Genomic DNA, 14,202 nt, shown 5'->3' on the forward strand with positions numbered 1-14,202 from the left:
TTCACACTGTTCATCTTATACACACATGAATGAACATTCATTTGCCACTGTTCCACACAGACACAAGCACCCACACAGGCAAACACACACAAACAGATACCTCCTGGTTGAATCTGCAGTTCAGAGTGCACCATCCAATCTGCATCAGGCCCTGAGAAGAGATGAGGACTTCGTACGCCCACTTCCCTGAGGAGAGGGGACGAGGAGAGGAGGAGATGAGGAGAGGAGATAAGGAGAGAAGGAGGCGAGGAGAAGAGACGAGATGACAAGGATAGAACATATCATATCAAAAATATATTCTGTCCAAAAATCAGGCAGTCTATCCTACAATGTATTCTATTGATCTATTTCTCACTGTCCACCTGTACCTCTGCAGGTGTTGTGGAAGGGGAAGTTGTAGCTGTGGAGGGGGAGGGGCTTACATATGTAAACAGGTTGTAGCTGTAGAGGGGGAGGGGCTTACCTTTGTAAACACAGGTGGTGGCTCTGATTGAGCTGAAGTTGCTATGTCCGATCACCTGTAGTTGAGAGGACACAACAGGATCAGACACCATCACTAATCCGGCTCACCCTTGATTTGATTAGGTTTGATACGACTTGATTGGTTGTGACATGATCCAGTAACCGCTCACCCCCAGTAGATCGTCGTCTACGAAGAGCAGGCCCTCGAAGCCGCTGGTGTGGTCCAGAACCACGGTGAGGGGCCCCAGACGGCCCTCCAGGGTCTGGTCTGTTCACACACACACACACACACACATAAACACACACACACACACAGGATAACACAGTCAAGATCACATCTAAGATCTAGTCTGGACACACACACACCCGAGAACACAAGTCAGGATCACATCTAAGATCTACATGCACCCAGTCTGAACCTATTCAGGAAGAATGCTAACTGATTAAATCATTAATGTTTTTAAATAGATTGCTCAGTTAAAGTGTATAGTAATGGAAGTGTTATAAATTGCCTAATTGGTGTGTGTTTGTTTGTGTGTGTGTGTTTGTGTTTGTGTCATTCCTTGAGGCTGTAGTACCAGTGTGACTGGCTGGCTGCCATAGCCTACCTCTACGGGTGGCTAATTGCTGCCAGATATCCAATTACTGCCTACACAGGCTTCAGGGTAGAATGATGACACAAATTATTGAGTGTGTTACTACAGTTAGTGTAAATATTATATGTGTGTGTGTGTGTGTGCATACGTGTATAAGTATGCTTACACACGTGTGTGTGTCTGTGTGTTGGACGGACCTTTGCTGTCCTCTGTGGGCTCTCCCTCCAGCAGCAGTCTGTCCAGGTGGGCTCCCAGGTCCTGAAAGCCCAGCGGCTTCCTGAGGACGAGGAGTAAAACAACACAGATTTTATCAGACGGCTGAGGGGTTAGGGAATCGGGCTATCACTCTAAAGGTTGACGGTTTGATTCCCAGCCGTGCAATATGACGTTGTGTCCTTGGGCAATGCACTTCACCCTACTTGCTTGGGGAATGTCCCTGTACTTACTGTAAGTCGCTCTGGATAAGAGTGTCTGCTTAAATGACTAAATGTAAATGTAAACATCACACTCCCTCAACACAGCTGAGCTAACATCGCTTTCCCTCAAAACAGCTGAGCTTATCCCTCTCCTTCTACACAGCTCAGCTAACACAGAGCTGTAAACCTACACCTGGGGTTCTCTCTCTCCCTGCACCCGTAGGTCTCTCTCTCCCTGAACACAGGCTATAATGAAGACTGCACTTGCCCGAACGGACAAGTAAAAAAATTCAATTAAATAAAAAGGGTTCTTGGTTATGGAGGATTATAGGGGCCAAAACTAAATAAATAAATACTTATGTAAACATGTAAACATATATATATATACACAAATACATGTAACATTTATATATTTTGTGTCATTTATTTAAGCTTTGTGTTATATAATTATTTATTTATCCAAGTATTTATTTATTTAGTTTTGGCCCCTATAATCCTCCATACTTGGTATCAGTGCAAACAAAAACAAAATGTTTGTCTTTCTATAATGCAGCTCAGTCTGACATCTAATGAATCCGCACATTTATGAATGGATCCGCGTGTTTTACTGTTTTACTGCTCGTGCCGTGAATGTAGCCCGCCGGCGCCAATCTTGACCTTGCGACTATGTCAACTTTAACTTTCTTTACTAGCCGACATTGGGTTTAAAGTGGTGTTCGGTGAGAGAATGTTTCTTAAAACACCGAAACCTGGTCAAACACCAGGAAAGCGCCCCATCCCTCCACCACGATTAAACACTAATCAACCTAATGATAAAAATGCCTAATACGAGGCGAAAAGAGTGACGAGATTCGTCCGGACCTGGCCAGAAGTTTCCCTGGCTTCGACATGATACTGATGGAGAGAGATGATGGCCTGCTCAACTCGTAGGGATCTCCCGGGTTTTCAGACAGGTAAGTCAACTGTCATCATTTAGTTTAACAAATGTAGCTATAGTTATAGCCTATCAAACATGATCTCACAGAATCAGTCGGTTTAAACCCAAATTTCATTTTGAGATGTACAGGGCCTACAACACTGTGAACTAAACGTTAGCTTTACTTCTTAGCTTTCGTAGCTTGTGTTAGCTTTCCAATGAACCAATCGTATTTTCCTAAATATCAAGCGAAGTTATGTCCTTCTAGTCAGAACGGAAATAAATTTGGTTAATTAGAACGTTCGTTTCGCCTCAGCTGACACTGACAGTTCGTTACCTGGCTAACGAAACCATCTCTCGCCCTCAATATTCTGTGAGAACACGTCACATGTAGTAAATATTTACCCACTAATACGTTACATTGCAGTGGTTTGTAATATGTAACCAGTAGGCTATTCAACATGTTGAATTAAACATGTTACGTAGCTACAGCATCAATAGACGGTAGGCTACATGGAAACACACGGCAACACTGTTGCAGAAGCATGACACGTTACTTTTCCAACAATTTAGTTGACTTTCCAAAAGCTTCCACCATCTTTTTCTCCACTTTTGTGGAGTCGAGCAGAGCATAGCCGAGCCTATCGTTAGCTACCGTTATCTTTTGCCTAAATTATGCCTAAGGCGTGCAACGGAACCAAAGGCAATAAGAATGAGAACTTGTTTTTACAAACACGGAATTTACTGTATAAATAAAAAGTTTAATTGAATTAAAAATGATGTCCGACTTCACAGAGCCGTTTTCAACTCCTCCCCGACTGCTAGCGGCTACTCTCACCGGTCGTTTCATGCAGCCGCAGTCCATGTCGAAAGCACCTAATAGGTTCCCTCCTACCGGAGTAACCCCAATTAAGCACACCCAATTAAAGTAGAGCAGAGAAGAGCAGAGCCGAGCAAACTAGTGCCGTTTGTGACTGTGGCTTGCTTGTGAGATACAGTTACCTTCACTTTTAATAAACATATAAAGACCTTAATAAAAAAAGTAGAATGTATAAATAAAATAAGTCTAATACTAAAGAGCTAAACAATATGTGAGATATAAAATAGATTAAGCACAATTAAGCACACCCAATTAAAGTAGAATGGAGTACAGCAGAGCCGAGCTTGCGTGTGCCTAAACTGTAGTGCTGTTTGTGACTGTGGCTTGCTAGTGAGCTACAGTTATCTTCACTCATAGCCGCCCAGCCGACCCGTCGAGCCGAGCGGAGCTGAGCTTGAGCCGAGCCGCGCCGCTCGTGACTTTGATCGTGACTGTTCCTAGCAAGTCAGCTACTGGTTACCTTCACCTTTAACAGCTTGGCACAGCATTGCACTATGGAGGATTTTTTGCCGTTGCAATGAAAGTTTTGTTTAATGCAGTATCAAACCAGCGTAGAGGTGAATAGCGCCACCCAGTGTATTGAAATGTTTTAACTAGCTCAGCGTTCGATCAGACAATCACTAGATCAGGCGTTAGGACTTACCAACTTTGATGGGCGAGTTTGACAGATAAAATAAATTCATGAAGCACTGCAACACGTGATGATATGAAAATGCAATTGACTGAGGGCCCTGTTTAGCGTATTGTATTTGAATTTTGTCCACTGCACAGTAACACAGGACCATGAAATTATTAATTAAATAGTGAAATAATTATATATGAATTTACTTTAAAATGAATTGGTACATGACACATTTAATAACAAGTTTATGTATTTAATTCCAATTTTAATTAATTGATGATTTGATGGTGTATTTATTTAATAAATGTTGGCACTTTTACTCCTCCATAGTGCAATGCCGAGCCAAGCTGCTTTGTAACCATGACTAGCAGGTCAGCTCACCCTCACCCTTCACCTTTCGGCAAAGCCGTGCCAAGCAGCCGAGCCGAGCAGAGTCGAGCTGAGCCGCTTTGTGACAGTGACTGGGGCTAGCTAGTGAGCTACTGTTATCTTAACTTTTAGCCGTTGAACCGAGATGAGCCGAGCCACCAAAGGCAAGCATACCCAATTAAAGTAGAATGGAGAAGAAAGGAGTCAAGCCTATTACTGTAGGTAATCACACAAGCCTAAACCATAGTGATTGTGACTGTGGCTAGCTAGTTAGCTACCATTATCTTTTGCCTAAACCGTGCAACAGAACCAAATGCAATCCAAATCAGTTTTTATTGCCAGTTTACACAAACACAGAATTTACTGTGGCAGGAAGGTGCATACAATAAATATATATGGATCTTTTTTATTTATACATTCTACTTTTTAAATTAAGTCTAATACTAAAGACCTAAAAACAATATGTAAGACATAAAATAGATAAATATAAAATGCTCTTCTCTACTGACATTTTTCTTCCCCGTAGATTATTACTGCAGTTCCCTGCCTCCCACTTTACCCTGACCCAACCCATGGTTTGAGGGAGAAGTATTTCAGGATCTCTTCACCCCCCTTGGTTATCTTAAAGGGGTCATTGATTGCAGAACCGAATTTACCTTGTCACAGTTACATTACATTACATTTAGTCATTTAGCAGACGCTCTTATCCAGAGCGACTTACAGTAAGTACAGGGACATTCCCCCCGAGGCAAGTAGGGTGAAGTGCCTTGCCCAAGGACACAACGTCATTTGGCAGGGCGGGGAATCGATCCGGCAACCTTCTGATTACTAGCCCGACTCCCTCACCGCTCAGCCATCTGACTCCCAGTTAAATAACAACAGTTCAGTGGGTAAAATGTACATACAGTGAACCTCAAAGTCCATTGACATACAGTGAACCCCAAAGTCCATTGACATACAGTGAACCCCAAAGTCCATTGACATACAGTGAACCCCAAAGTCCATTGACATACAGTGAACCCCAAAGTCCATTGACATACAGTGAACCCCAAAGTCCATTGACACCTCTTTCCTATGCAAATCTCACAATAAAAAAATTTAGCTGTAAACGGTAGGTTTTGAAAAAGCCACCGAACTGACGTCAGTTCGGTGGCTCCACCTTTTTTGGGCCTGGTCTGTACCTTTGTCAAGCCCCAAAATTTGCTGCGCGCTGCTCTGTGTACTTCCACGGAATAACAAAGAAGAAAATGTTTCAAGAATATTGAAAATGGACTACTGTCGTACTTTTTCAATTAAGTTTCAAATAAAATTATAGAAAATCACTAATCTTTAAGAATAGCTTAATCCTCGCAAATCTTAAACTTTTCTTAACAAATCTTAAATATACACTAGATTATTCTAATGAACTCTGGCCTACTTCCACAACCTTTCAATTTTCAATAAAGTTTTAAACAAAACTCAAATAAATTGCTCATCTTGGAAAATAGCATTAAATCCACGCTAATATTAATAACTTTTTCAAAATTGTGTGCCTGTTTGTGCACCTTCTGAAGATTTTTTGCACTGAGAATTTGCACTGTCAGTTCTGTTTTTGAACAAAGGGGTTGGAAATGAATACTTTTTTGTTTTTGTTTCTTTATCCGATTCATCGATTAATCGAAAAAAGAATGGACAGATGAATCTATTATTAAGATAATCGTTAGTTGCAGCCCTACTCATATATAGTTATTATTAGTTTTATTTTAGTTTTCACCCCTAAGAATCCCTCAATATTTGGACCACATAGACAACGTTGGTGTCAAAAGGTTTGTCTTGGTCCTGATTGAGTTGCTTGTATTCGCGCGAACGTTCCGTTTGTTTGGGACAAGTACATTCAGGTCTTGGACAAGTAAAACATATGTCTAACTTGCCCGAAGGGACAAGTGGCCCAAAACATTTATGTCAACCCCTGAACACATCCTGTCTCTAATGCTCTGACCCTAATCCTAAGGACAGTGCATGACTGTAGTGGACATTAGACAGATCTGATCCTCACAGATTAAATTACCTACACAAGTCCTTCTCTGGAAACAGAACATACAATTTGTTTACTACTAACAAGCTACTGAATCCGAATTGTGTTTTGAGATTCATTATGTTGAATTTGCCCCACTGGTCCTAAGCTTTACGATGTGAAACAACAACATTATGACTCATCATGGAGTCAGTTAGCTGCCCTTTGGTACCACAGTGTCTCAGCCCAGGCCTAGTGTTGCTAGTCTGACTCCTGGAAAACAGCCATGTTTGTTCCCTGGCCGTGTCATCACGGTCATCCCCTGCCTTGAGCCAGCAGGGTCTGCATCTCCTGTTTCCTTAGACGCTGGTTTCACACCCTAAACATAGTGTGTGCAGAGTAACCTGAGCTGAGTCTAACTCTGGGAATGAGGCCGATGGTGCACCATGAAACTCCCACACACACACACACGGGAACAGGCTGTACACAGTCACAGACACACCACAGGCCTGCATAGAACCCGACCCAGAGCAGACTAAATGAAACACAGTAAACAGTATTTGCCATCAGTATCCAAACAGGGTCAGCGAACAAGATATCTATGTCTAAGGCACTGTTGCTCAAGTGGATGAACAGCAATATGACAAGTCATAAAATATCTCTTCAAAGATCCAAGACTCAGTATCTCATGTGTACACAGTAAACACGCTGAGCAGATGCTACTGAGGGAACTAGTTTGGTATCCTGCTGTTCAGAAGAACTCCAACAAGACTGATATTGTTCCTATGATGTACTGCCAGCAGAACACATATTGCCATGAGATGAGTCTGTCATGACGTTAACATGTCTAGTAAGAGTACACTCAAAGTCTTAAACTCAGGTTTAACATGAACTGAACAATGTTATGATTTGAAATTACAGCACTATCACACAGAGATTGACATCTGTTCAGGGATGAACCTGGATGTGGGGGATTGGGAGGGATTGAGGAGAGGAGGCGAGAGGAGAGGGAAGGGAAGGAAAAGAGAGGGGAGAGGAAAGGAGAAACATACGAGATGAGAGAAGGAGTAGAAGATGATATAGATTGGGGCCTGTACCTTATGGAGGCCACTGCGGGCCCCTGCCTGCTGACGGTGGGGAACACACGATGCAGGTAGTCACTCAGCAGCTTCTCATTGATAATACCTGAGGAGAGACCAAGGATGTAAATAATGCAACGAATATTTACATTATTGAGAAAACACCCGCAACAAGTTATGTCAAGACATAGGGTTATACCAGGCAGACTGCCTTAACAGACTGCATGGCCACCAATCATAAACTCTACGTGCCAGTTTATCTGTGGTTGAGGGCTAGGCTAATCCAGTGGCTGTGGGGTAGCTAGACCTGGACTAGACTACTCACCACGCAGGTTAAGCATTAGACTTGTAGCCTACACATTGTGAGGTGCCATCTGGTTTAGGTGATATTCTACTGCTTGTAGCCTGCATCCCTGGTTTCTCTGAACATCAGGGCATACCTCAGGCTAGTCTCATCCCCCTGGATGTCCAAGGCATACCTCAGGCTAGTCTCATCCCCCTGGATGTCAAGGGCATACCTCAGGCTAGTCTCATCCCCCTGGATGTCCAAGGCAGACCTCAGGCTAGTCTCATCCCCCTGGATGTCCAGGGCATACCTCAGGCTAGTCTCATCCCCCTGGATGTCCAAGGCATACCTCAGGCTAGTCTCATCCCCCTGGATGTCCAAGGCATACCTCAGGCTAGTCTCATCCCCCTGGATGTCCAAGGCATACCTCAGGCTAGTCTCATCCCCCTGGATGTCCAGGGCATACCTCAGGCTAGTCTCATCCCCCTGGATGTCCAGGGCATACCTCAGGCTAGTCTCATCCCCCTGGATGTCGGGCCTTGCTCCTTTACTCACCGGTGGTTCTGGGTTTGTCCATGTCGGAGGCCAGTCTGTAGTTGCGTCGGGTCAGTGCGGTGCCGCCCCCCTTAGAGCTCATGGTTTCACTCGCTCAGTCTGAGTGGAGAGGACCTGGGGGCCTGGTCCCATACACAGCTGGGGGGGGGGGGGGTCACAACACCCCACACTCAGCAACACTGAGGAACACATGCACATGCATCACTCTGTCTCTTCTGCACACATCTAGGCTTGATGGTATACAATTGCTTAACATGCTCAGTTATTAACGCCCTACTGTTAACTAACCTTTCACAAAGCCTAACCAGATGTTACATATCAGCAAATAAACCATCTGAAATTATCTTATTAGTTTGCCTGCCTGTACCTGCATATGATCTACTAAGGGCTATCTAAAATATACACAATACGACACAATGTGAAACACTTGCACAGATGGAGCGCATAAATTATCGCATTCGTTAAACTCTTTGTATCATATAACTATAACCTATTCCATTTAAAAGCTTATACCCGTATGGTGAGTATACGGTACATACATGGTCTCTGTTCAAATTGAGTGTGACTATATTCAGATACCTGAACCACACAAGGCAAGTATTGGAAAGTCGAGTTTCACTGATCTTTGCTGTCTTGCCGTCTACTACTGTAGCAGCCAGAGAAACATCTGGCTGAGCATTCTGGAAAGCAAGCTAGCTAGTTAACAGACAAAGCAATCCTAATGTAGATGGTGCCCCTCAGCGTTGTAGCCACTGGTTCACACACCTGTATTCCTACAGAACATTAACTTCAAAGTGATACTGCAACAACCAAATCCTAGTCGGCATGGATAGTGGCATGCGAACGTTAAGCTTGTTAGCTGGCAGCTGGCTTGCCTAGCTACGTTACAGCTGGTAGCTAAAGCGATTTTCTTTCAAAGTATGATCTTCATCAGATATGGCATATTTCGAACTTGCTGCATAACAACCTTGCTAGTCCAGATTGAATGCATGCAGGACACTGTCTGGTCTGTGTTGATGTCATGACCATAACTAGCTGTGTCTGTGACAGCCATTGCACTGATGAGCCTCCTCCGCTAGCTAAAGCGTACAGCACAGCAGTAGCAAGCTAGCCAACTGGTAAGCTGACTGGTTGCTATAGACTTACCGGTTCAATAGTAAACCCTCCGAAAACGAGTCTGTAGTCCGTATTTTTAGGTGATCTAAACTAGAATACTATACATATCACTTTATAAGGCAAATTTATATTTTGTACATTGACATTTTACAATAACAATCCTCTTCTTGTCAAATGATTCCAAGTCACGGAGCGTTAACTAGTCCAAAATAGGTCTGTCTGCAAGAACGCGAAGCTGCTGATGGACGTTGCTGCTTTCGCCGTGAAGCGGGTAGGTGGACCACCCCGCCCAACCTCTCAGGGCTGTGATAACTATTTTTAATTAAAGGACAAGTGAAATCCCAGTCATCTTCAAGCACCTTAAAATACAGTTTTATTGAATTAAAAGTTCTTGTAAAAATAAAATATAAACACAACCAGAAACAAAAAGTTAACTCTTTTTTTCGCGAACTTACAAGTTTCTTTAAAATGTTTACTTTGTTGTAAACATAATATGGTATAGCACAATATGCATTCAACAATCAGTAATCATATTGTTTTATCGCAAACTTACAAGTTTCTTTAAAATGTTTACTTTATTGTAAACAAAATATGGTACAGCACAATATGCATTCAACAATCAGTAATCAGAAAGTTAAAACTGATTGGTGGACTTGGACATGGTGTCTTGTAAAAATCACACACACACACACACACACACACACACACACACACACACACACACACACACACACAGTCTTCCTCTGCTAGGGTGAATGATTATCAAATGTGAACTTTCCAATAACTGATTCAATAAACAGCTGTCCACCGCCGCCTTTCTGACACACACCGTCCGCCAACGCCCTTGCCAACAGCCAATCAGCTACTATTTCACTCCATGTCCAAATAGGCCAGTCTTCTAGCCACAGCCTTGTCTCCATATTTAAGATGGAGTTCCGAGAGGTCTGCTGACTTGAGGAGTTTGTCATCACAGTATTCCCAGAGAGGCCCCTCCCACGTGCCATTGTTCAGGTAGATCAAGGCTGCTGATACGTCCCCGGAGAACATGATAAGAGCCTTAGTAATGGCCTCCAGGTCCTGATTGGTCTCTTCCATTAGCCATCTGATGCTGCGCTTCGCTTCCTCCACCTGCACCTGAGTGAACGCCACCTCATCCCTGATTGGCTGAGAGCTTTCCACTTCCTGAGACTCGTTATCGAACAGGAACATGTGTGCAGTGGAGGTGGAAGGGACCGGCTCCCTCTGCCCTGGCCCAGGAACAGGCACCTCCGGAAGGTCCGCCTGCCAGGGACCCTGGGCCTCAGGTCTCTTACCCTTGAATTTGGGCTGGGGCTGGGGCTGGGGCACTGCAGCAGTTTCAGTATCAGGAGTGTGTGTCTCGGTGATGGAGGCCGAGGCTGGGGTTGGGGCTGAGGCCGGGGCTGAGTCCGGGGCTGAGGCCGGGGCTGAGGCCGGGGCTGAGGCCGGGGCTGGGTTGACTGTCCTTACTGATTCTGGAGGAGACGCAGCGCTGCCTACTTCCATATCTAGAGACTCGTCATCCGACTGTGGAGGAGAAATAACAGTACGTCACCAGCCCTCATCCTCAATGATAAACACAATTATTATGATTTGGGACTGGAATAAAATAGTTTTTTGTGTAAATATTTATTACAAATTTAAGAATAAGTCTACCATACATCTTCTGAATATGTATGATTTTTTGGGGGGGAAGAAATCTTTTTTTTTCAAGTTTCAAGTTTTGAAAAGTGTTTTATTTATTTTTTACAAGTTTCTAAAGGTTTACAAAATATTTTTTACAAAAACTTGACAAAAAGGTTGAAAAAACTTATATTTTATTTATTTGTATTTTTGATAAGTACTTGATGAGGACTCTATACGCTGCTCTGCTTTATTCTACTCTGTTTTAGGCTTCTTAATAATCCTCTCCCCTCTCCTTTCACTGTGTGAACATTTCTTTTTGAAAGGTTTAAAAATAAAAAAGTTTTTTGAAGAAACGTTTTTGGGGGTTTTCAAAATATATACAGGAGGAAATAATGGTTAGAGCTGAGCAGAGTCTTGAGCTGCACCAGAGATAGAAAACTAAAAGTTGCACCTGCAGATCTTACCTCACCCGAAGATCCGTCATCAAACTCTCTCGATGCCTTCTCAAGAATCCCAAGACTTCTTCTTTTGAGTGTTTTCTTCCTCTGTGGTTCTGTCTGTTTGTGGATGAATGGGACTGCATTCTCTCCTATCAGACCGAGAACAAACAACCAAATTATACAGACGTAAATGGAGAGCAGGCCTTCAACAAGTCGAGAAGGTTGATATTTTCCACTGTAATATCTATATTTGATTTTACGTTTACATGATAAGCAGGCAATCACCGTAAAGCCTCTTTAAAATAACGGCATAGGGAGGAGAAGGGCTTGATAAACTGATAGTACTCTATGAAGAGGGAGGGAGAGAGACAGATGATGAAGAGAGAGAGATATCCTTGACATGCTCGTCTACCTGAGAGTCCAGCTTCGTCCAGCTCTGGGTTCTCTCCAGCAGGTGGACTGGCCGCTCTGGCTCTCTTAGACAAGGGTGTGCTAGAGGACGTCCCTGATCGCCTGCGCTGCTTGGAGGCCCTCTGCTTCCCCTCAGGACTGCTGTCCACTCTCTCTGGCGCCCCCTCTGGCTGGAAGGAGGGAAGTGCCTCTGGGGAGAGGGAGAGGTCTGTTGTTTCTGATGCTGTTGGTGGGAGGTCTTCCTCCATCAATGTCTTACGAATGTCAGAGGCTGGCTTTCGGACCTCTGATTCAGGGGCTGTTTTAGGTTCTGGAACTTCTGGTTCAGAAGACTGGTCTGGTTCTAGAAGTTTTCGCTCAGGGGCTTGGTCCGGTTCTTGTTCTAAAGCTTGTGGCTCAGGGGCTTGGTCTGGTTCTGGTTCTAGAACTTGTTCCTTAGAAGACTGACCCGGCTCTGCTTTTACAACCTCTAGCTCAAGGTGTAGTTCTGGTTCAGACACTGGTTGAGACACTGGTTCTGGTTCAGACACTGGTTCAGACACTGGTTCAGACACTGGTTCTGGTTCAGACCTCGGGTCTAGCTCTGCATTGGAGGTGGACCGGTCTGAATCAGGAAGAGGACCTGGAGAGGTTGACTGCTTGTGTGACGGGCTCCGCAGAGGGTATTTTTTCGGAGTGATCGTTTGTCTCTCCACCTTCTCCTCTGCAGCTATGACACACAGGTTCTTCTGATAGCGAGCCTTCATGGATTGCCAGCTGCGATTAATCAGACCCTGCTTCTCCATTTCCTGCCACACCCGGTTACCTCGGATCTCACCTTTGCACTTGGACACAAAGTTCAAAATGGCGGAGTCCTCCTCTGACGTGTAGCTCATGCGCCCCACACTCCCGCTCTGCTTCTGTCTGGATGACCTGGTCTGCACGTGCTCAGTGAACCTGTAGTCTTCCAACTCCAGCTGCTCGTTCTTCTCCACGCAGTCCCGGATGTACTTGGTTGAAATGTAGAAGTGGGCCGTGGACGCCATCGCTGGCGACATGTCCTTGGGGTCAGCTAACAGGATGGCGTTGGACTCCTGAGCTCGACACAATAATCCGCCCCCAGCATTAATGATCGGCAGAAGCTCGACCTTTGTGGGGCTCGGTCTGAGGTAGAAGCGCATGGGCTCGCCGCTCACGTTCAAGAACAGAACGGGTGATATTGGTGAAGGCTGGTCATCCCGTCTTGAAGCCATCGTCAGAGACCTGAAAACGCTAGGTAAGTGGATTGGAACAGAACTCAAACCATTAGTTTTACAGGTGAATGTAAAATCTGATTATAACAGTTATGACAACGCGTTGCAAGAATATCTGCATTGCTCTAACCCTATTTACATGCCCTAATAATGAGGCATAGTATTTATATATCGAGCCTTTTTTCGGACACAACAAGCACGTCATGGTGTACTCAGACCTCGGACTACTCAGGATGCCAGTAGATATGTCAATGCACTGGGGTAGAGCGCGTTAACGTAATCATTAAAACAGTAATTTAGCTTACTTTAGTATAGCTATCTTTAAGTGGATTTATGTTCTTTAAACCGTTTTTGTTTCTTGCAAGCCAGCATCGACATTACTGTATCATGGCTAGCCTGGTACTGTAGACTACGTGGGATGGAGTTTGCAAGTGATCTAGCAACTGTACAGTCATCGGCAGGTAGCTATATTTCAATACTAACTTCTTGTAAATCTGTACAAGACAATCGGCCAGCTACTTACCGATTTTCTAATGAAAATGGAATGGTCCAACTTCTATCAACCAGGCACAACAACTTTCGAATTGCTTAGCCGCGGCGTTTGACTTGCGCATGTCTCTTTCCTTCTTCTTCGTCGTTGTCAGGCGTGAGCCATCGCTCTACCGCCGTCTACTGCCTTGTAACGGTATTATTATTGTATTTTTTTAAACCACTTGGTGGAAGGAAAGAGCTGTCTAGTAACGATGCACTTTAGAAAATGTGTTCTAACGTGCTGAAAAGCTTTTAACAAATTGTTTTCAATTCTAATTTAGGCGTAGTTAAAGACAACACACACAGACTACATTACAGTATGTCAGGAATGGTGAGCATATTGTGCCCATCCGTCATTGGTTTGATGTGAGTTCTCTCTCTCCCTCGTGACACATGCCACCCACATAACGTTCCAATAACAAACCTGGTGTGTATCAATCAGGGTCAGCTGGTCATGCCATCAGGCCTGTGGATCTGGACTTTACTCTGCAGCTCAACTCCCACGTCAGACACTGTGCTCTCCTCTCCCATGTTAGTGTTGGTCAACCAGACCCCTGGCTAGAATAGTCTGGTTTCACCTGGCTGGAAGAAAATATATTGCTTGGCTGGCTGACTGGCTGACTGGCCGACTAGCTGGTTGGTTTACCCAGTCTC

General features: G+C 44.2%; 2 protein-coding genes across 3 annotated transcripts in view; both read right to left on the reverse strand.

The window, feature by feature from the left end:
- Positions 1-9,509, reverse strand: part of LOC124471647 (E3 ubiquitin-protein ligase RNF123) — a 36,416-nt gene extending 26,907 nt beyond the window's left edge. Inside the window, exons 1-7 of one of the 2 annotated variants that reach the window (XM_047026210.1) lie at positions 9,321-9,509; positions 8,175-8,312; positions 7,352-7,439; positions 1,256-1,335; positions 633-730; positions 464-518; positions 101-186 (exon numbers count right to left, since the gene is read on the reverse strand). In XM_047026210.1, coding sequence (XP_046882166.1) covers positions 101-186; positions 464-518; positions 633-730; positions 1,256-1,335; positions 7,352-7,439; positions 8,175-8,256 — 489 coding nt within the window. In that variant the 5' untranslated portion in view covers positions 8,257-8,312; positions 9,321-9,509. Of the gene's footprint in view, positions 1-100; positions 187-463; positions 519-632; positions 731-1,255; positions 1,336-7,351; positions 7,440-8,174; positions 8,354-9,320 lie in introns of both variants that reach the window. The other variant, XM_047026211.1, reaches the window with a different exon arrangement.
- Positions 9,510-9,635: 126 nt separating this feature from the next.
- On the reverse strand, positions 9,636-13,634 carry LOC124470985 (telomeric repeat binding factor 2, interacting protein). Its single transcript, XM_047025260.1, has 4 exons — positions 13,541-13,634; positions 11,787-13,036; positions 11,399-11,523; positions 9,636-10,835 (listed from the first exon to the last, which is right to left on the reverse strand). Exons 2-4 carry the CDS (start codon positions 13,015-13,017, stop codon positions 10,161-10,163), a joined length of 2,031 nt encoding a protein of 676 aa, XP_046881216.1. The 5' UTR covers positions 13,018-13,036; positions 13,541-13,634; the 3' UTR covers positions 9,636-10,160.
- Between the last annotated feature and the right edge of the window lie 568 nt (positions 13,635-14,202).

This window comes from Hypomesus transpacificus, chromosome 9 (genome assembly GCF_021917145.1).
Source record: "Hypomesus transpacificus isolate Combined female chromosome 9, fHypTra1, whole genome shotgun sequence".
Taxonomy (NCBI): Eukaryota; Metazoa; Chordata; class Actinopteri; order Osmeriformes; family Osmeridae; genus Hypomesus; species Hypomesus transpacificus.